At 40.1% G+C, this 22393-nt stretch overlaps 1 protein-coding gene across 2 annotated transcripts in view; it reads left to right on the plus strand.

The window, feature by feature from the left end:
- Positions 1–22393, plus strand: part of LOC122563675 (protein argonaute-1) — a 115061-nt gene that overhangs the window by 33239 nt on the left and 59429 nt on the right. For both annotated transcript variants that reach the window (XM_043717728.1, XM_043717729.1), the window contains exons 2-7: positions 2367–2553; positions 7735–7855; positions 9598–9779; positions 14098–14234; positions 16791–16925; positions 21709–21796. In XM_043717728.1, coding sequence (XP_043573663.1) covers positions 2367–2553; positions 7735–7855; positions 9598–9779; positions 14098–14234; positions 16791–16925; positions 21709–21796 — 850 coding nt within the window. The remainder of the gene's footprint in view (positions 1–2366; positions 2554–7734; positions 7856–9597; positions 9780–14097; positions 14235–16790; positions 16926–21708; positions 21797–22393) is intronic.

Genomic DNA, 22393 nt, shown 5'->3' on the forward strand with positions numbered 1-22393 from the left:
AAATGGGCGCAGAAGTAAAGATGATCGAAGAAGAGTTCAATGTCAGGTCATGTGCCTGAAAATCATTGAGATGGAGGTGCAGAGGAATAAAAGACTCCTGCTGAGTATAGAATGTTGCAGTGTCCGAGTGTAAAATCAGAAGGGATAGTAAATGTCCAACAGGAGACGGAATGGAGACAGGGGGTGGGGAGGAAGGTTCCAGAGGGACTCTACGTTTTTGCAGCTTTGTTTTATTTAAAGAACAGGATTTTCCTCTAGATTTAAAAATTTGATATTTTTAAATCCGAATTTGATGGACTCCAAATTGATCTAATTCATTTTGATCAAACAGCACAAATTCAGCTAACTCTATCAAATAATGTCCAGCCACAACAGCTCCTATATGGTAAGATGTTCTTCAACAGTCCCTGAGAAAGTGCAGCCTTTCTGATCTCTGAGATGAACTGTGCCTCTCTCTATGCCTAATAAGTAATTATTCCTTAAGCTCTTGATATTATGCTTGACCATATAAGTATGTTACATGGATACAAATGAAAACCAAGAGATTGGCATCTAAATTTGTCTATTGGCCCCACATCAGTAAGGACATTGACCAACTGATTCAAGTTGTATGAAACGTCAGTTCCATAAATCTCAACAACTGGGAGAACCTCTTCTTTAACAATTCCTTCTAAGCTGTAGTCGAACATTGTAACTGATATTTTCCAAGTCTAAGCATCTCAGTGACTATATTGAAAAATTTCCTTTCATGCAACAAATCAAAATCCCACTGGTGTAGCAGCTGTTGACATGTTAACTGCCAATTTCAGTTTATTGCAGTACATTATTGTAACTTGCCTAGTTGTTTAGGAAGTCGGGTATTCAATACATTCCTTTCTCGGTATCACTCTAATTGTCTCTCAGCACCAAACAGCCACATCTATAGAAAGCGTTGTTGAAAAGAAGGGAGAAAGTGATATGTTCTGATTCAAGTTAACATTTGAGATTTTTGTACAAATACATGGGTTTGTGGAAAGATGAAATGACATCTTGTACAATCAAGATCATACAACAGTGTAATAAACAATGGTCAAATCACACATTGAAACAAGACCCATCTAGTGCTACATGACCCGACTCCAGTACTAAAAGTATGACATCTGACAACAACTAGGTATCAATAATGCATGAAACACATCCTTCTGCAATGACAGTACAGCACATTGAAGCTACGTAAGCAAATTGTGATAAGTTTGAGGATTAGATCGGTTCACATTGTGCATCCATCAAAGCATTTAGAATAGCAATTTATTGTCACTTGTGTTTATGAAAATACAGTGAAATGTATATAAGTTGCCACAATTCAGCACTATTTCAGTTACAGCAATTAAAAACAAATAATTGAGACAGGCCAAAATTCATCTTTTGTTCCTTCCATGGCAATCTGGGATTCTAAGATAACTATGGGATGCCACTGCTGAGGCCACCAAAGGAAGGATTTCCAGCCAGGACCCATTTCGCTACCACTGCCACAGCCAACGCTGAAGCAACTGCATCACTGCCATTGCAAGGAGGGACAGACAGGACCCACCAAGTTGCTGACGCTGAAGTTGCCACATTGCCGCCATAGCCGCAAGGAATGAACCAAAAGCATCGTGTAGCCACTGCTGAAACTACCACACAGCTGCCAGGAGAAACAGACTAGATCTTCTGACGACGAAGCCTTTGATAAAGCCACGAGGAACAGACATCTGGAGTCCACTACATAATTGCCCTAATGTATAAAAATAATTTGTCAATGTGCTTTCTTTATATATTAGGATAGATTTCCTACTCTTCTACGGGGAAATGTATGATGTATTAATGCATAGCCCTCAGGCAGTGTACCTTATAGATAGCTAGATGGCATCACAACATGTAATGCTCCAGCATAAGAGATTTCAATCTTATTCTCTGCACAATCGCAACTGGCAGTTGGTCTATTTGCAAGCAATCAGCTAGCCAGATGCTCAGCTGGTGGATGGTGTGTGTAAAATAGTCATAATCTAACTGAGCATATAATCCAATAGTGTAAATATAAATCTGAGATGTTGTATTTTGTATCCATAGTCATTATCTGAATCTATGCACAACCAGTTCTTTATGATGTGCTATGTGAACCACTGTGTATGTTTGTGTGTAAATGCTTTTTGCTGATTTAGCATGCACTAGTCTGAAGTAATGATTCTAAAGAAAGCAGTAACACTAGGAAGAAAACAACCACTTTCATGTTTTTGTGGAAACAGATAGAGTACCTATTTGCTTCTCCTGAAAAGTTATTTTGTTCGATAATGTACCTTATCTGAAAACTCTGATAAAATACTAATTTTCTTTTCATGTCTTTTCAGCAACAGTTGGCCCATATGTGCCACCTCTGCAGCAGGTGTTCCAGGCACCGCGGCGACCAGGGATAGGAACGATTGGCAAGCCAATTAAACTTCTAGCCAACTACTTTGAAGTTGATATTCCAAAAATCGATGTTTACCATTATGAGGTGGATATTAAGCCGGACAAATGTCCAAGGAGAGTAAACAGGTACCAATCAATCAGCTTTATAATTCAGAATAATTTTATTCTGTAAAGACATACAAAATAGAAGCAGAAGTGGACTATTTAGCACCTCATTCACTGACTGATATGCTGGCTCTGCCATTCAGTAAGATCATGGCTGACCTATGTGTTTCGAATTCCACATTATTATTTATTCCCTTAGCTCTTGCTAGGCAAAATGATCAAATAGAGAATTGAGCAGTTTTGTACTTTTCTGAATACAAAGGAACCTCGATTATCAAATTATCCAAAGGGGATCTCAAGGTCCCAATAGAAACATTACGTCAAAGGGCTGTTTCTGCCCAGATCGTGTCTTTTGTTTACAGGTACAATGATTGAAAACTAATTCGGCTCACTGAAATGCTGCCGAGAACAGTCCTGGACAAGTCCAGGCACCGTCTCTAAATGACTGATATCTCTCTGTCTCTATCTCCAGACTTTCCCTGGAGTTTTACACAGGGGTGTACCCCAAATGCCCTGCCCCCCCTGCACTTTCCCCCAGATAATCTCTCCAACATTGTCCTGTACAGGGCAGAGGTAGCACCTGTCAAAAAGTGTGCGCGCGCTGTTTGGATACTTAGCCCACAAAGGTGGCAGCAGTCTTACTTTTGGTGTCCACTCTGGCTGCCCCAGAGGCGGGGGGGCAGGGTGGGAGTGGGCGTGTTTGGGGTCTCGCATGCGTGTGCTTTTGCCTAGTCTCCTGAACGGAGAGCAGACTTCACAGCAAACTCCGAACCCCAGAAGAAATCAATTAACTGAATAATCAATTATCCAAATGAAATAGTGCCCACCCATCTCATTCGAATAATCGAAATTCCTCTGTGTAGATCACAGTTTGTTCAATTAATGCCTCTCATTCCCTTTGAGAACTATATAGTGTCTTTTCACACTACAAAATACCATGGTACAAGCCTGAGTACATTTCATTGCAGATGTTGTGAGAGTTGTCTTGTGAAATGGTCTTTCAGGGTGACCCTGCAGCACAATAATTTTTTCTTTGTCTCTTGATTGTATGTTCACAATTTTCACACACACAGACCTTTAAAATTAAGAGTGTCATAGCTTGCTTAATAAATAATTCAAACATTTTGTAGCCTGAATCTGTTGGTTTTATGTTGGCTATTTACCTTGTGGTTTAGGAAGATTACTGGATGAAACACAGCCAAATAGGCTCAGGACCAAACCTAGAATTTCTCCCTCTACTGGTCATTTATAATCAATATTGATACTGTATCAAGAAAAAATGTTTTTTTTTCTTTGAACTTTATGCAGATGCATGTTAAAACCAAATGCACTTCTATACCAGTATAATGCTGGCTTTGATATGCATATAATTTAAGGTTCCCTGTTCACTGTCGAAATCATGAAAATTTCAACTGTACAAATATACTTGAAACATGTTAAAATGGATATATTTGCCATAATATATTTGATACCAGCATAACATTTTGTTATTTTCACAGAATTTTAAAAAATAATAATGGTATGTTATTCAAGATTGGTTTCACACATTGGCTGTACCGAAGCATGACTTGCATTGACAAATGGAAATAAAGATTGAGTAATTACATTTTAAAATTTGGAAACATGTTCCCGTCGTAATAACAAAAATAGACAAATTCAAGTAAGAGGGATGAAGGAATATTACATTAAATATATTAAAGTGCAAACCAAGAAATAGACCTCTGAAGTACAAGTAGATTTCTTGAATTACTTACTTAGATTGGCTTCCCAATTTTGGAAGGAGTCGAGCTACAACAAGTATGTAATGTTTTTAATATTAGATCTTGTTAAAGATTTATTCAAAATAAACTGGTCATAACATTGGCAGTAAGTTTCTCATTTTGACAAGTCTTTCAGCTTCATGGAGGAATAAGAATAATTGTAGATACTCTAGTGGAAATAAAATCGTCCTATCAAATGGAGCTTCCTATCCGTTGTGATACCATTTGTTGGCATTACTGGACAGGTCAGATCCCAGAATGTTCTAGTTTAATAAATTAGTTCCTTCTGTTTAGTTAGTTCATGTGGTGGTTAGTCACTGAAATATTCATGTGAGGCTATTGATTCTCTTGGACAACAGAATTTTATTACAGACAAATAAATTGAAAGGTCCATCTAGATGTAGAAGAGTTAAAAAGCTGTAAAAATACACAGCAAAAATGTTTCAACCTGTTTCTTGGATACTATCCATTAAAAAGATTCAAATCCAGAGAAACTTTAGGGTTCTACCGACTGTACTTGTCTTCACACATTTGTTTTCACTCCAGTTATTGACCTTTGCCTGTAAGGGAAGAGCATGTATTTATTCAGCATCTTTAACATGTCAAGGCCATCCCAAATTGCTGTTACTGTTCATGGCACAGGCAAATACATGTAGCACAAAGCAGAGCCTGTAAAACAACAAACGGGTCATGCCCTTTGTGAGTTTTTGATGCACTTGGTAGACAAAGAAGAACACTGCTGTTCCCCTTGATGGGAACTTTTATTATCACTTGAGCAAGAAGCCGAAGACACTCTTTAAAAGTCTTGATCAATAAAAGACAGCATCAGAAATATGCTACCTAGGCTGGTACAATTACAACATTTAAAAGGCATCTGGATGGGTAAATGAATAGGAAGGGTTTGGAGGGATATCGGCCAAATGCTGGCAAATGGGACTAGATTAATTTTGGATAACTGCTCGGCATGGGTGAGTTGGACTGAAGGGTCTGTTTCCGTGCTATGCATCTCAATGACTCTATACTGCATGGAGGCATCAATCCAGATGCTGCCTGTGATGGAGTGCTACCAATTTACTTCTGAGCTGAGCCTCCTGTTGGTTATTTATCAAATTTTATTAAGATAGGCGTTCGACAAGGTTCCCCATGGGAGATGGTGAGCAAGGTTAGATCTCATGGAATACAGGGAGAACTAGCCATTTGGATACAGAACTGGCTCAAAGATAGAAGACAGAGGGTGGTGGTGGAGGGTTGTTTTTCAGACTTGGAAGCCTGTGACCAGTGGAATGCCACAAGGATTGGTGCTGGGTCCTCTGCTTTTTGTCATTTCCATAAATGATTTGAATGCAAGCATAAGAGGTATGGTTAGTATGTTTGGAGATGACACCAAAATTGGAGGTGTGGTGGACAGTGAAGAAGGTTACCTTAGATTACAACAGGATCTTGATCAGATGGCCTAACTGGCTGAGAAGTGGCAGGTGGAGTTCAATTCGGATAAATGCGAGGTGCTGCATTTTGGGGCAAATCTTAGCAGGACTTATACACTTAATGGTAAGGTCCTAGGGAGTGTTGCTGAACAAAGACACCTTGGCGTGCAGGTTCATAGCTCCTTGAAAGTGGAGTCACAGGTAGATAGGATAGTGAAGAAGGCATTTGGTATGCTTTCCTTTATTGGTCAGAGTGTTGAGTACAGGAGTTGGGAGGTCATGTTATGGCTGTACAAGACATTGGTTAGGCCACTGTTGGAATATTGAGTGCAATTCTGGTCTCCTTCCTATCAGAAACTTGAAAGGGTTAAAAAAAGATTTACAAGGATGTTGCCAGGGTTGGAGGAGTTGAGCTATAAGGAGAAACTGAACAGGCTGAGGCTGTTTTCCCTGGAGCGTCGGAGGCTGAGGGGTGACCTTTATAGAGGTTTATAAAATTGAGGGGCATGGATAGGATACATAGACGAGGTCTTTTCCCTGGGGTCGGGGAGTCCAGAACCAGAGGGCATAGGTTTAGGGTGAGAAGGGAAAGATATAAAAGAGACCTGACGGGCAACTTTTTCACGCAGAAGGTGGTTAGTGTGTGGAATGAGCTGCCAGAGGAAGTGGTGGAGGCTGGTACAATTGCAACATTTAAGAGGCATTTGGATGGGGATATGAATAGGAAGGGTTTGGAGGGTTATGGGCCGGGTGCTGGCAGGTGGGACTAGATTGGATTGGGATATCTGGTCGGCATGGACGGGTTGGACCGAAGGGTCTATTTCCATGCTGTACATCTCTACGACTCTACTTAACTAGCTCCTTCATGGTACTTTACTCAGTGAATCATTTCCAAGTCTATCAACATGAGCCTTTCACTAATTTGAGACCCTAAATTTTCTCAGTTCTAATAAGTTGCAGATTTCTGACCAAATTCTCCTGGCTTGGAAGATTTAGTCAAGTTAAACTTTTCTGCTGAGGTGACCAGTTCTCTTAACTGCCTTGAATTCCTCCTAGAAGAGATACTAAATGTGTTTTTGAACTCCACCCTGATGTTTTTTGAATTGAATTTTTTAAAAAATCCTTTTCGATACTAGATTCTTCTGAAGCGAAAACAAGGCTTATGACCTTTGTTTACTGTACCTGTCATAAACCAAAACAATATAAACACTTTTCTGTTAACATCACAAGGTTTGCAGTTACCTGCTTAATGACGTGCTGAATTAAAGTCACTGATTTGGAGAGACTCTTTGTTTTCCTTTTTATATTTCCCTTTTAAACATTATATCAAACATCCAATGGTTCTGTATCAAACAAAAATTTGACTCTATGTCCCATAAGGATATAGCAAATGTCTAAAACCTTTTAAAGAATATCCAGTGTAGAGTGGCAGAGAGAGAATCCTGGAGTTACAGGCCCAGGCAATTGAAGGCACAGACTTTGGTAGGGTAATTAAAATGAACAGTCCAAAGGTCCAGGTTGGAGGAAATAACAGAACTCCAATTAGATAAAATTTGAAAATTTAATCTAAGAATCCCAAATTCAAACAATTTTGAACTTTATTGTATCTGAGTCTACCTATGCCTTACGAAGCTGTCATTTTCCTGATTAATAGAGAGGATAAAACTTTCAGTGATCCCTTTGCTATTATTCCACATGTGGTGTTATCTCACATTTCACAAATAGGATGTCTTCATATGATTTCATAAGGCATACATGTTTTAAAACCCCAGAAACGGTGTGGACAAGTCACAGGTCCACCCCTCACTCCTCCATCCAGACCTAAATGTAATTTCCCTGTGAATTCTTGTAGTCTCTACGACAAAAATCAGTTGCTGCTTATGCTTCCAATTAATACGTTTTAACTGTTTGTCTTTTAAATTGAGATGCAATAAAAGCACACATATCATTTTCTTCTCCATAAAATTGACCTAAAATTAAAAGACTTTTTGAATCTACTCAACATGTCTGTTTTGCAGGGAAGTGGTGGAGTACATGGTTCAACATTTCAAACCTCAGATCTTTGGAGACAGAAAGCCAGTGTATGATGGGAAAAAGAATATTTATACAGCAACACTACTGCCAATTGGCCAGGATCGGGTATGAAAAATTATTGATAATCTCTTGCTGGAAAGAGGATAAATCCTTTCATCCTAACCCAAAAATGGGAGCTCTATTTCTTTTCAGTCTGTGAAATTAAGTCTCAAAGTTGCTTTGTGTAGAGTTGAGATATAAAAATCAGAGGGGCACATGTTTGATTCCTATTTTTTACTGAGCTGATCTAGTCATAGATTACACTCTAGGTTGAAACTGCTAGTTGTGTTGTGAAAATAATGAGCTCAAGTTCACTCTACTGCTCCAATATTCATCATTCGCCTGTGTGAAACATGTGGTATTATTGTTGTAGTTCTCATGGTGTTCTTTCTTCAGACTTTGTACGGTTAACAAATTTACCTGTGATGAGGTGGTTTAGCAATATAAAGGTACATACAAAGAGAAGGAGTGGGGCAATTTGATAAGATTATGGCTGATCTAAACCTCAAATCCAAATTCTGCCTACCCCTGATTATCTTTCACCCTCTTGCTTTACCAAGAATCTATTAAACTATCAATATCAGTATATTTTCTTCTGTAAAGATTGCTTACTTGCACTCGTTTAACATTGATTATCTCTGCTTTTCTGCTCATTCTCATAACCCTCAACCACTGTTTTTGTTACCACCAGATTTATCTATTTTGATGCAATCCCATTTGGCCTCCCATCTTCTAACTTCTTGGGCTTGAGATCATCCCAAGTCTGACTTGCACAAAGTCCTGCTCGCTTATTACTTCTGCCATACATTGGCTCTCTGTCCACCCATGCCTTCACTTAAAATTCTCATTCTTGTGTCAAGTCTTTGCATGTAGCACCTGCCTAGCATTCAGGTTACCACAAATTCTGCATACATTGAATGGCCACCCTCAGCCTTCATCACATTATTGCCTACAATGTTTTACCTACCCAAATCCTAATTTCTGTTTAACAAGCTGTTAATTTCCTACCCTGTATTTCATTTGGTCCTTTCAATCTTAGTTGGATTATGTTTTTTTTAAATTCCTTCATGAGATGAGGAGGATTACTGGTTAGGCCTGTGTAGAGTCAACCACATTGCTATGGTTCTGGAGTCACATGTAGGCCAGGTCAGCAGATTTCCTTTCCTAAAGGACATTTAACCAGAGCAGTTTTTCCTACATTCGGCGGTGGATTCATGGTCATCATTAGATTTTTAATTCCAGATTTTATGGAGTTCAAATTGTACAATGTTGTGGGGCATTTTCTTGTGTTAAAGTAATGAAAGTGTTATAATGGATGTATATGATCACTTAATCTAGCAACAGTTTTACTCTGAGGACTGTTGTTAGTGAGTCACATGATATTTCCATTGTAAATCTAAATGACACAACCCAGTATACTGAGAGTTTTCAATGAGGTGTCCCCTCTTCCACCCCACTAAACATCCTGTGCCAGTTTTGTGTGTCTGAATATTTTAATTGTTAAGTAAGTAAGCAGTTTTACAAAGCTAGTTTTAGTTCACACTTCTCAATTTTTTGTGCATTATTTAAAATCAAGTTTGGAAAATCATTGAGGCCAAAAAAAACTATGCGTCATTCATTTCCTTCCCTAAAGGTGAAAAGTAGTACAAGGAAGTTGTTTGACAGACCAGTATTTAAAATTGATAGTTATTGTAATCCATGAAATTTGCTGGTCTGGATGGTCAATTATTTTTAGTTTGCCTTGTGAAATTGCCCAGATTGAATAATCTTCCCATTAAGTCTCATTTATTTGTTTTTTTAAATCTAAGGTTGACTTTGAGGTGACCATACCAGGTGAAGGAAAAGATCGCATTTTTAAAGTTTCAATTAAATGGTTGGCAGTGGTGAGTTGGAGATTGCTACATGAAGCCCTCGTCAGTGGTCGAATTCAGGTTCCTTTAGACTCTGTTCAAGCCCTGGATGTAGCTATGAGGCACCTGGCATCAATGAGGTAATTTAACTTCCTGTTGATTTATCAGAAGAAGTATATGTAACAGTCAAAGCTTGAATATTTGGTTTAATATTTTAGATTTGATTTTACATTCGTTAAGGCAAAAAGAGAAGTTTTGGGAGGGATTTTGATAAAAATGCTCAATATTATGATGGCTGTAAACAGTTTAGGTAAAAACTGTTTCTGATAACAGTAGGAACCTGTGAATAGTGAAATGTGCATTTATCAGTGCGTCCTTCTGACCTTATGTTGGAGGGGAGATCATTGTGCGTAAGGCACTATCCTGCAGTGACCTCTGGACCTCCAAAATCACAGCCATCTTCCTTTTGTGTTAGATATGACTCCAACTAGTGAAGACCTTTCCCACAATTTCCACAGACTGCAGTTCTGCTTGGACTCCTTGATACATAAATCAAATGGTGCTTTGATATCAAGGCTGGTCTCTCCCATCTCATCTGTAGAATTCAGCTCTTTTTTTTTCTCCATGTTTGTTTCATGGCCATTAGTGAGGTCAGGAGCTAAGTGGTTGGTAGAACCCAAACTGATTGGCAGTGAGCAGGATATTCATGTGCTGCTTGATACCACTATTGATGACCCCTTCCATCACTTTGAGGGTAGAATAATGGATGATAATTGACCAAGTATAATTTAACCATTTTTTGTGAACAAGGCAAAGGTGGACAATTTTCCCCATTGGGGTAAAAACAATGACTGCAGATGCTGGAAACCAGATTCTGGATAAGTGGCACCATTTTTCCCCATTGCCAAGCCAAGTACATTTCTCTGTTTAGCTGTACTGAAACAGGTTGGGTAAAGGCATGGCTATTTCTGGAGCACGTCTTCAGTACTACTTCCAGAATATTGTCAGGGCCCATAGCCTTTGCAGCATCCAATGTCTTTAGCTGTTTGTTGATATCATGTGAATTGAATCATATTGGATGAAAACTTGTATTTGACACTGGAAACTTGGGAAGAGGCAGAAATAGATCATCCACTTGCCACTTCTGCCTGAAGGTAAATGCAAATTCTTCAACCTCATCTTTTGCACTGATATGTCGGGCTCTCCCATCATTAAAGATATTTCTCTCCTTTTAGTTGTTTAATTGTCCAACATGATTCATGACTGGCTGAGGCAGGATTTCAGAGCTTAGAATTGATCCTTTGATTGTGGAATCACTCTGCTCAGTTTATTGCATCCAGCTTCGGCTGTTGGTATGCAAGTAGTTCTGTGTTAAAGTCTGGATTACATGATGCTCCTGGAATGCCCACTGCATTCTTCATCGAACTAGGATTGATTTCCTGGTTTGATGGTAATAGAGTGACGAATATGCCAGACCATGAGGTTAGAGATAGTGGTTGAATATAATTCTACTGATGGTCAACAGCCCGTATGGTTGCCCAGTTTTGTGTTGCTGACCTCTTTGAGGTTTGTCCTATTTAGCACAATGATAGTGCGACACATATCTTCAATGTGAACTTCACTTTCTTGGCAACTGTGTAGTAGTCACTCCTATCGATGGTATTAATGGTCAAACATACCTGCTGCAGATAGATTGAAGATAAGATCAAATAAATTTCTCCTCCTTTTGATGAAGATACAAAGGTTGAAAAAGAATTGAAACTTTGCTTCAGTGTAAACAGATAACTTGCCAGATAACTTGAAATGTCATTTAAGAAAAAAATCTACTGAGTGATTCAAATAACTCATTGTTGTCAGCAATCACCGTCCATCTAGGAGTTCTGTGGATCCTTGCATGGCTGATAAACCTAATCCTCGAGCCGCAAATCTGACCGCACATTTGGCAGGTGTGTCCGGGAGGTGGAATTGGACCTTGGCCTTCAGATAATGACATTCCTTGCTCTGGTTCCATTCCAGACTACTTCTTGCTGAAGGATTTTCTTGAACAATTGTCACTTCACATAGGAGTTTCCTCAAAGTCAATTTCTTCTGCATGAAGATCTCAGTGCGTTGGCATCGATATTGCACTTTTTTTGCAGGAAGCCCTCAGAGGTTTTGAAGCATTTTCCTTTTTCGAGTCTTCCTTGAGTTGGATGAAGACAGTTTACTTTGGCAGTCGGAACTTGTGAATGCTAAGCATGTGGCTGACCCAGCGGAGTTGGTTTTGAATGATCGTGATCATGATGCTGGTGGTATTAGCTGCTCCAAGAATGCTAGTGTTAGTGTGCCTGTCCTCTCCGCTGATGTAACAAATCCTTCTCATTGATGGTACTTCTGAAGGGTCTTGAGGTGGTCTCTGTACGTAGTCCAAGTTTCAGAACCAAAAAGAAGAGTCAGAAGTGTGACTGTCTTATACACAGGGATCTTGGTATCAGCACAGATGTCATGGTTGTCAAAGATTGTGATACTTAGGCATCTGAAAGCAGCGCTCACAGATTGGATTTGATATTGAATTTTCGCATTGATGTCAACCTTGGATGATAAGGAGCTTCCCCAGCAGAGGAAATGTTCCATATTTTGGGATGATTTCTCCACGGAGGGATGGACTGGAACTTGACCTCAGATGGGCTGCTAAAGGATTTGAGTCATCTTGATGTTGAAACTGTGACCAATTTGACAGTATGCTTCCGTGAAGGCATTAAATGAGACTTGAACATTTCTCTTTTGAGAGAGCAGAAATTGCATTGTCATCTGCCTACTGAAGTTCCACAAGTCAATGTCGTTTTCTTGGATTACAGCCAGTTGGGTTTGACAAGGTTTCCACCCTTCTGTAAATAATGTCAAACCACTGTACTTGACAAGGTGAATAGTGATGATAAAGATGGAGTAATGGGTGGGGATGATGACATCCCTGCTTGACCTCAAAGGATTCTGTCATTATTACCATCAGTGAGGACCATTGCCGACATCTTGTCTTGGAGGAGATGGAGAATGTTGATCAAGTTTCGCTAAACAGGCGGCCTTTGACAGGATCTTCCACAGCAGTTCCCGATTGACTGTGTTAGAAACCTTGGTCAGATCAATAAATGCTCTGTGGAGTGGTTGCTGGTGTTCCTGGCATTGCTCTTGGAGTTGTCAGGCTGTGAAAATCATACACATAGTTCCACAGTTTGGTCAGAAGCCACACTAGCTTTCAGGAAGGATTTCCTCAGAAACTGGAAAGAAAGTGCCTCGCAAGGACTTGGGCAAATATCATCTTGGTGATGGAAAGTAGAGGATTCCTTTGTAGTCATACCTGTTGGGGAGGCACGGTGGTTAGCACTGCTGCCTCACAGCGTAGGGGACCCGGGTTCGATTCCAGCCTCGGGCGACTGTCTGTGGAGTTTGCATATAGTCCCCATGTCTGCGTGGGTTTCCTCCAAGTGCTCCGGTTTCTTCTCACAATCCAAAGATGTGCAGGTTAGGTGAATTGCCCGTGCTAAATTGCCCGTAGTGTTCAGGGATGTGTAGGTTAGGTGTATTAGTCACGGGTAAATATAGGATAATAGGGTAGGGGAGTGGGTCTGGGTGGGTTACTCTTCGGATGGTCAGTGTGGACTTGGTGGGCTGAAGGACCTGTTTCACACTGTAGGGATTCTTCGTAGAATTCAGCAAGCCTGTTCTTTGCCCTTCCCGGGGACAAGGCAAACAAGCATTGAGCTTATGCCTTTAGGATAGTAGATTTGTTAAAAGTGCCCTTCTGACTCCAATGTTACATTATTGTTTCTGTTACTTTTGGGTGCATCTAGTATTTTCCTGCAATTATCATTTTAACAGAGTAGTTGTCAGTTTGATATAAGTGTCTTCTGGTTCAGCTTTGAAATGTTCCTTCCTACTCATTCAAAAATGAAATTCAGCAAACTTTGTTTGAAGGCCATATAGAATTTTGCTTCAATGCCAAATAGTTTCTGTAGTAAGATTGAGTGAAACCGATTGATTAACATATTATGGAAGTTAATCTGGCAAAGACAAAGTTTTATTCTAGAACAAAAATGTGAAGTTATTTTTTGTTACAATCTTGCAATTTTACCTGTGGTTAAATGCCAGATTATCTGCAACCAAACTTGGGTGAGGTTAGCTAATCAGTTTCCCCTTAATTTACATTTATTGTCCGTTTCTGACACTGACTACAAAGTTGTCTTCCTATTAACTTTCATGAGGTGACAGTGCTAAAAACTGCTTTCAAACATTCATATCTACACAACTGAAATAGCATATAGCTGTGAATAAGCATAATTAGGAATCAGTTGTGTGGGCTTTCCCAGTCAGATTGTACGAAAATGTGATAAAGTCATTATCTGACCTCATTCTCCATCCCTAATTGTATGAAATGTGAGGAAAAAGTACTAATCAGATCAATAACCCATTCTTTAATTTCAGGTACACCCCTGTTGGTCGATCTTTCTTCTCTCCACCTGAGGGTTACTACCACCCACTGGGTGGAGGGAGAGAAGTCTGGTTTGGTTTCCATCAGTCTGTCCGACCTGCCATGTGGAAAATGATGTTGAACATTGATGGTAGTGTATTTTCTGTTGAACAGTTAAATTGATTAATTGTCCTTTTACCTGTTATTGAAGGTCAAGATTGTCTGTTTTAAAAAAAAATTATCGTGCACATCCTGAGAATGAATAAATTACACCGGCTCGGGCATAAAAAATATGGCCACATTAGACAATGAACATGGGACCATCTGTGCAAGTATACTCTGGCAAAAGGTTTTTTTTAAATGAAAGGAAGGCTGCTTTGCAATCAGTTACATTATAGAAAGCAACTGGCAAAATTAGGATTTTTTAAAAATGGTCCTTTTAGTTGCTCTGCAGGCAAAAATTAACATAAAAGTATCAGTTTGTTATGATAGCTGCATTAACATTCATTGCTTTCACATTTAAAACAGCTGTGAAGAGAAAACTGTTTTGTGCTGTCAGTTACTGTCCTTTTCATAGGTGTCACTGTAAACTTTATGGTTCAATGAACGCTTGTTCAACCTGGCCCACCTCATTCCCGAGAACTTGGGACAGCAAACATTGCTGAAGCAAATTATCCTGAATGCACCCTAAGAAATTTTGCTTCTCTGTCCCCTTTACCCTCCAACTACTCCAGTCTATTCAAATATTCCCCATAATAGTTACTGTATAATTTTTGAACATCTCAAATTTTTCTCATCCTTACCACTATTTGGTGGCCAATAGACTACATTGAGAAATGCCTTTTTCTTTGTCCCTTGGCTTTAGCCAAATCACTTCAGTCATTGCCCCCCCCACCCCGCCCACTGTAATGCTGCACTTAATCAATACTACTCTCCCACCTCATTTTAATTCTTGCCTATCTTTCTTGCACACTTTGTCTCCAGAAATATTTAACAACCAGTCCTGCTCTTCTTCGAGTCAGATCTCTGTTTTAGCTACACCATCATATTTCTATATGGCAGTCCCTGCCTAAAATTCGTCAGTCTAGTTGAGTATATTTGTGCATTCACATATTGGAGTAATTACTCGAAATGCTAACTTGTCTGTTAGTGACATCAGGCTATGTCAGACGTTAGGATGTGGCTGTGCACATACATCCAGTTCACATTTCTCTGTCAGGATTTGTCAGCATTATTGCATGAACAGATTTCCACACCTTTAGTTCATGTTAGTTTTTAGAAGCGATACCCAATACCCATGCTCCTCGGTTATTTTCCCCAGCTCCTTACATCAATTTCACTCCAGGATGGGGTGCTGCTTAGTCCCTCGTTCCATCAGTTTTAACCCCTGCGGGAGAAAGTGACTGTTCAGAAGTCAAGGAAGCTTTGATTAGCTAATATCCCTCTGAAGCGTGTAATGTTTTGTTTCAGCTGATTGTACTGGCAGCAGCATCTTTGTGCCAGCTGTTGCTGCTCTATAACTGGGCAATGATGTCTCACTGCGCATTGTGTTCCTGTGATTGCACACTCATTGCTCCATCCAAAGATGGCCATCCAAAGATGGCCCGTGTGGGCGGCACGGTGGCCCAGTGGTTAGCACTGCTGCCACATAGTGCCAGAGACCCGGGTTCAATTCCCGCCTCAGGTGACTGACTGTGTGGAGTTTGCACGTTCTCCCCATGTCTGCGTGGGTTTCCTCCGGGTGCTCCGGTTTCCTCCCACAGTCACAAAGATGTGCAGGTCAGGTGAATTGGCCATACTAAATTGCCCGTACTGATAGGTTAAGGGGTAAATGTAGGGGTATGGGTGGGTTGCGCTTCGGCGGGTCGGTGTGGACTTGTTGGGCTGAAGGGCCTGTTTCCACACTGTAATGTAATCTAATCTTCACAATAACCATGGTCTTCATACATACAAATACACAGTAATACTGATTTAGACTTTATTATTTTTTCCCTTACTCTGAACCCACCTATTAACTACTTATTTGCTATCCTAGTGCTGTCTCTCTCCTGGTTCTCAGATTGCTGCCAATTCTTTTTAAACCCTTCCCAAAGCACCAGGAAAACACTCTGCAAACAACTGAGCTGCAGTTCTGTTTGAGTGCAAACCATCTGCGCTAAAACCAACCTCTCACTGTCTCATTAGGTCTCTTTAGATATGTATGCTCTCTTTTCCTCCTCTTCATGGGTCCTGTCGTGACTGAAGGCACGTGACTGCCCACCAGTCTTTTTGTAGCAAAAACCTTTTGAAATGATGCAAATAGTGACTTATTGTATTGCATTTGTCATGATGCTGTTTTATATCCTTATGTGCACATTCTGATATGGTTGAAAGTTGTTTGTTAAAGCTGCAAGTACAAGCACTATGAAGTGAAAACGGGTCCCCTGTTGTTATCAAATGGTTGTATTCCTTTCCTAAGTAAATGTCAGCTTGCATTTATGTAGCCCCTTTTATGAAGTTTCCCTATGTTAAAGATGCTGTCTTATTGCAAGCTGTAAAGCGTGCTTAGGATTGCTGTGGTGTTTCTTTTAAAGTTACTTTTCACCTTTTATCATTTTTGTTAAGTTTTTTGCCAGTCACTCTTGAACAACAATTTTAATCTTACATGTTGTACTTGTTAGTTATGAGTAATAGTAATTGACTATGATCTACTTTTACCTTATTTTAGTATCAGCAACAGCTTTCTACAAAGCTCAGCCTGTAATTGAATTTATGTGTGAAGTCCTTGACATACGGAACATTGATGAGCAGCCAAAGCCTCTTACTGATTCTCAAAGAGTGCGTTTTACGAAAGAAATTAAAGGTAGGTTTCATCATTTGACTTTTTGTTTTGGCGTTCTTGACATTTGGTCAATATTTTATAAGTAAACACAGCTAATTGCATGCAGCAAGGCACACAAACTGTGATAAATGACCAGAAACGCTATTATTATAAGTATTTGCTGCGGAGGAAATGCTTGCCCAGACACCTGAACAACTGTGTTTTCTCCATGTAGATGCTTTCACAGTAATCTTGCATTCATTCAACGTCAATATTTTGCAATGAATGGATTTTTCTTACATGCAGTCACTCTTGTAATGCACATTGTGAAAACCAATGCATACAGTGAAAGATCCTACAAGCAGCAAATTAAAGGACTACCACATTTTTTATGTTTGATCAATTAAATAAATAACTGTGGATGCTGAAGATTCAGAAGAAAAACAGAAATTGTTGGAGACACTAGTCCTTCAACAAGGTCCTGCATGGTACACTGGTTAGTGAGGTTTAGAATTTTGTGGGAAGCTAGGGAAGAGATTATTGGGCCCCTTGCTGAGATATTTGTATGATCGACAGCCATGGGTGAGGTGCCGGAAGACTGGAGGTTGGCTAATATGCCTTTATTTACGAAAGGCTGTAAGGAAAAGCGAGGGAACTATAGACTGGTGAGCCTGACATCAGTGGTGGGTAAGGTGTTCAAGGGCATTCTGAGGGATAAGATTTACATGCATTTGGAAGGGCAAGCACTGATTAGGAATAGTCAGCATGGCATTATGCATGGGAAATCGTGTATCACTTAATTGAGCTTTTTTTTGAAGTGATGAAGGTTGATGAAGGCAGCATAAACTTTGTCTGAATGTACTTCAAGATGTTCGACAAGATTCCGCATAGCAGACTGGTTAGTAAGGTTAGATTACAATGGGATGCAGGGTGAGCGAGCCAGTTAGATACAAATTTGGCTGGAAGGTAGGAGAGAGAGGGTGGTGGTAGAGGATTGCTTTTCAGACTGGAGACCTGTGCCCAACGGTGTGCCACAAGAATCAGTGCTGGGTCTACTGCTTTTTGTCATGTGAATAAAGGAGATATGGTTAGTAAGTTTGCAGATGATGTCAGAGTGGGTGGTATAATGGCCAATAAAGATGATTGGGCAACAGGATCTTGATCAATTGGGCTGAGAAGTGGCAGATGGAGTTTAATTTAAATTTTGCATTTTGGTAAGGCAAATCAGGGCAGGACTTGTACCCTTAATGGTAGAGCTGTGGAGAGCGTTGTCAAACAATGAAACCTTGGGGTGTGGGTGCATAGTTCCTGAAAGTGGAATCGCAGGTAGACAGGGCGATGAAGAAGGCAAAAGTAAGGACTGCAGATGCTGGAAACCAGAGTTTAGATCAGAGTGGTGCTGGAAAAGCACAGCAGGCCAGGCAGCATTCAGGGGAGCAGGGAAATCGACGTTTCGGGCAAAAGCCCTTCATCAGGAATAGAGGCAGGATGCTTCCAGGGTGGAGAGATAAATCTGCATACAATTGTGGTCACCCTTCTATGGGAAGGATGTCTACCCTGGAGGCTTCCCGCCTCTATTCCTGATGAAGGGCTTTTGCCCAAAGGGTGGTGAAGAAGGTATTTGACACACTTGCCTTCATTGGTCAGTGCATTGAGTAGAGGTGTTGAGATGTCATATTGCATCTGTATGGACATTGGTCAGACCATTTTTAGAATACTGTATACAATTTTGGTCACCCCTTTATAGGAAGGATGTCGTTAAACTTAAGAGGATGCAGAGAAAATTTACAAGGATGTTGCTGGGGCTGGAGGGTTTGAGTTATAGGGAAAGCCTGAATAGGCCAGTGCTTTTTTCCTGGAGTGTCAGAAGCTGAGGTCCGATCTTATGGAGCTTTATAAAATAATGGGCATGGATGGAATGAATAGCCGATGTCCTTTTCCTAGAGTGGGGGAGTCCAAATGTAAAGGGTATTGGTTTAAGATGAGAGGGGAAAGATTTAAAAAGGACCTCAGGGGTAACTTGTTCACACAGAGGGTGGTGTGTGTATGGAATGAACCGCCAGAGGAAGTGGTAGAGGCTGGTACAATTACAACATTTAAAAGGCATCTGGATGGGTATATGAATAGGAAGAGTTTAGAGGGATATGAGCTAATTGCAGGCAAATGTGATTAATTCAGTTTGAGATACCTGGTCAGCAAAGATGAGTTGGACTGAAGGGTCTGTTTCCATGCTGCATAACACCATTGTTCTAGGTCTGGCTGCATCTGTGGAGAAGAAGCAGAGTTTATGTTTCAAGTCCAGTGACCTTTCTTTAACTCTGCATTCTCTCCACAGAAACTGCCAGACCTGCTGAGTTTCTCCAGTAATTCCTGTTCTTGTTTCATTTCTTTAATTGATGTGGTTTGAGAGATGTATTTTGGCCAGGATACTGGAGGACTCTCCTCTTTGAATTGGCTCATGGGGTCTTCTACATTCACTTGAGCCACTAGGTAGGACTTTGGATGAATGTGGGTCAGTGGTTAGCACTGCTGCCTCACAGCACCAGGGACCCGGGTTTGATCCCAGCCTCGGGTGACTGTCTGCGTAGAGTTTGCCCATTCTCCCTTGTCTGTGTGGACTTCCTCCTGGTGCTCCGGTTTCCTCTCACAGTCCAAATATGTGTAGGTTAGGTGAGTTAGCCATGCTAAATTTCCCATAGTGTTCAGGGATGCGTAGGTTAGGTGTATTAGTCATGAGAAATTTAGGGTAGGGCAATGGGCCTGGGTTGGATACTCTTCGGAAGGTCGGTGTGGACTTGTTTGGACAAATGGTCTGTTTCAACACTGTAGGGATTCTATGGTACTTCTCTGGTGAAAGGTGGCAGTGCAGCACACCCTCCAGTATTGGACTGGAATATTGAGTTAGAACTATGGGCTTAGAACTTTGGCTGCCAGTTCTTATAGCTTTGTCTCCCATTCACCCAGTAACCTGCAGCTAATGAATAGTCAAACCCAAGACTGCAGGTTTTGTTTAACCAGCAGTCAGAAGACCCATTTTTCACTACTTTATGCATTTAGTGATTTAACTCTGGCTGTTTAAAGATTTGTGAGGTTACTGCAAAATATTCACAGATTTTCAGATCAGCCTAGCTGCAGTCACATCATTGGTACATTGTGGAATTTCACAATCTTGACATATTATATTTGCAGTGGCCAGTTCATTATGGCTCCTCCATATGTAAGTAAATCTGGAATGTACTTTACTCCATCCCAAAGGAACATGCCTACAATTTCATCTGCAATACACCCTGTCAATTCTACAGCACACTGTTCGTACTTCACAGAAACATCAGTCTAGGTTACGCGTTTAAGTTAGATGGGGTTTAAACTAGTATTCTAACTTGCTGTGAGTACCTGCTTGAGGCCACCTATAAATTTGTAAAATTGTTGTTTGAAATGGGCAAAATTCTACATGCCCTGTACAAACAAAAAAAGGGTGCTTGGTAGTAGACTTATTTTTGGTATTTCTTTCTTTGGTCCATAGCAGCTTTTAATAATGTACATAAGTGGTAATGATAGACCTGTTGAAAAGTAACACGTTGCATTCACACACAATTAGGCATTTTAGAGATGAAGAGAGTTTAAAAGTAATGCTGCAGCATGAAATTCCACCTTTCCAAAAAAAAAGAGTTGGATCATTTATGGATAGTTTTTCTTCTCTATAATGCTGCTGCTGCTTGGTCTTCAGCTTCTTTTGTTCAATGTGTTGTAGGAATTTGGGTTGTAAGACAAAATAATCAATAGTGAAGCTTCTATTGAGCATGTTTTATGGGAGAACAATATCTGAAATGGAAGTTGTCTTCCAATGTATGTCTTTATTCAGTGGACAAAGCACAACAGATCTGCAGCTTCTGTTCAATAGCATTCCTCTCATTCCACAAACTATTCATATGCTGTATAAACAGAATTGCCAGGCATTTTCACGAAAAAGCAGAAGCAGTAATATAAATATTTAAACTGGAAAGGAGATTTCTTTTGTGTTAATGGTTTTCCTGTTAGCAGGTAGCCCTCCATTATCATTACCGAATAACAAAAGGCTGTGTGTATTGTCTGAAATGCTGTTGAGTGGTTTATCAGGTAAAGTGGAATATTTTCCCATACCACCCCCTCCTTTGCAAGCAAACACATTCCTGTTCCCCTCCCCTCCCTTTATATTAAGAACCACTTAGAATGGTAATCCTTTGTTATTAACTCTGTCCATTTATTCTGTGGGCATGTTTGACAACAATAGGAAGACTGTGTACTTAGTTTAACATTGGGTTTACTAATTGATCCTGCTGTTCAGAGCATTCCCTGATATTATCGGAAGGTACAGCATATAATACAGCAAGTCTGAAATGCAATGCTGTCCAAGCATTTACTGTCCTAAACTATGTCATTCATAGGACCTGTGCAGCTTCCTTGCGAGATGTGCTCATGCTCAGAAGCACAAGGGAAAATCAGGGTTTTTGGGGTTTCAGGAGCAAAAGATCATTTACACTGCATAGTTGCCTTCTGACATCTACATCAAATGCTCAAAGTGTGAGAATAGAGCATTAGTTTCATTGACTGGCATGTTAAGTCATATCCTCAATGCAGAATCATACATGCACTTCTGATATAGGTCACTGGATGACTTTCAGAAAATATTTCTTGTCTTTTGCATCCAACGCCATCAACTAATTTGGCTCAAAACCGGGAATACAATGTAGATCTTGATTGTCAGCTTATTCATTCTCTAACCAGCTGAACCATCAGGGCACTTCCAGTATTCCTGGCCTTGATCTTTTTGTTCTGATTTGTACAGGTTTAAAAGTAGAGGTGACTCATTGCGGACAGATGAAGAGGAAGTATCGAGTGTGCAATGTCACCCGGCGGCCAGCCAGTCACCAGACGTTAGTATATACTTTAATGCAATGAAATTATAGTGTTTCATTCTATGCATATATCTGTGAAAAGCAGTCAGGTTACTTGACCTTTGCAACAGACTTTAGTGGTGCACATATTTATTTCTGGGCTCTAGTGTGGTGGTGCTCATAGTTCTGAACTGAAATGTACTCATTGGTGGAAAGTAGATCTTCATTTGCTTTCAAATAGCGTAAATGAAAATCAGTAAAGATCCAAAAAACAATCTAAAATCTTGCAACAAGTGAATACAACTGTACTCCTATCCCATTTCAATTTTTTGAACAATCTGAGGCCTACTAAAATGTGTAAAAGTTATCTTAAAATTTTGGAATTATAATTGTAATAACAGCACCTCGTATTTATGTAATGCTTATACTATGGACGCTGTCTTGTGACGCTTCATTTACAGGATGCTGAGCAATACTTGAGTAAGAGGTGACTGAAACCCTCTCAAAAGTGGTAAGTTTTGCAGTGATCCTGGTAGAAAAATAGAGAAATTGAGAAGTTTCGGGAGTGCATGACTCCAATTTAGGGAAGGTGGGATACAAAAAAAGAAATCTCAACAGGTGATTTAAATTGGGATG

Source organism: Chiloscyllium plagiosum, chromosome 27 (assembly GCF_004010195.1).
Source record: "Chiloscyllium plagiosum isolate BGI_BamShark_2017 chromosome 27, ASM401019v2, whole genome shotgun sequence".
NCBI classification, from domain to species: Eukaryota; Metazoa; Chordata; class Chondrichthyes; order Orectolobiformes; family Hemiscylliidae; genus Chiloscyllium; species Chiloscyllium plagiosum.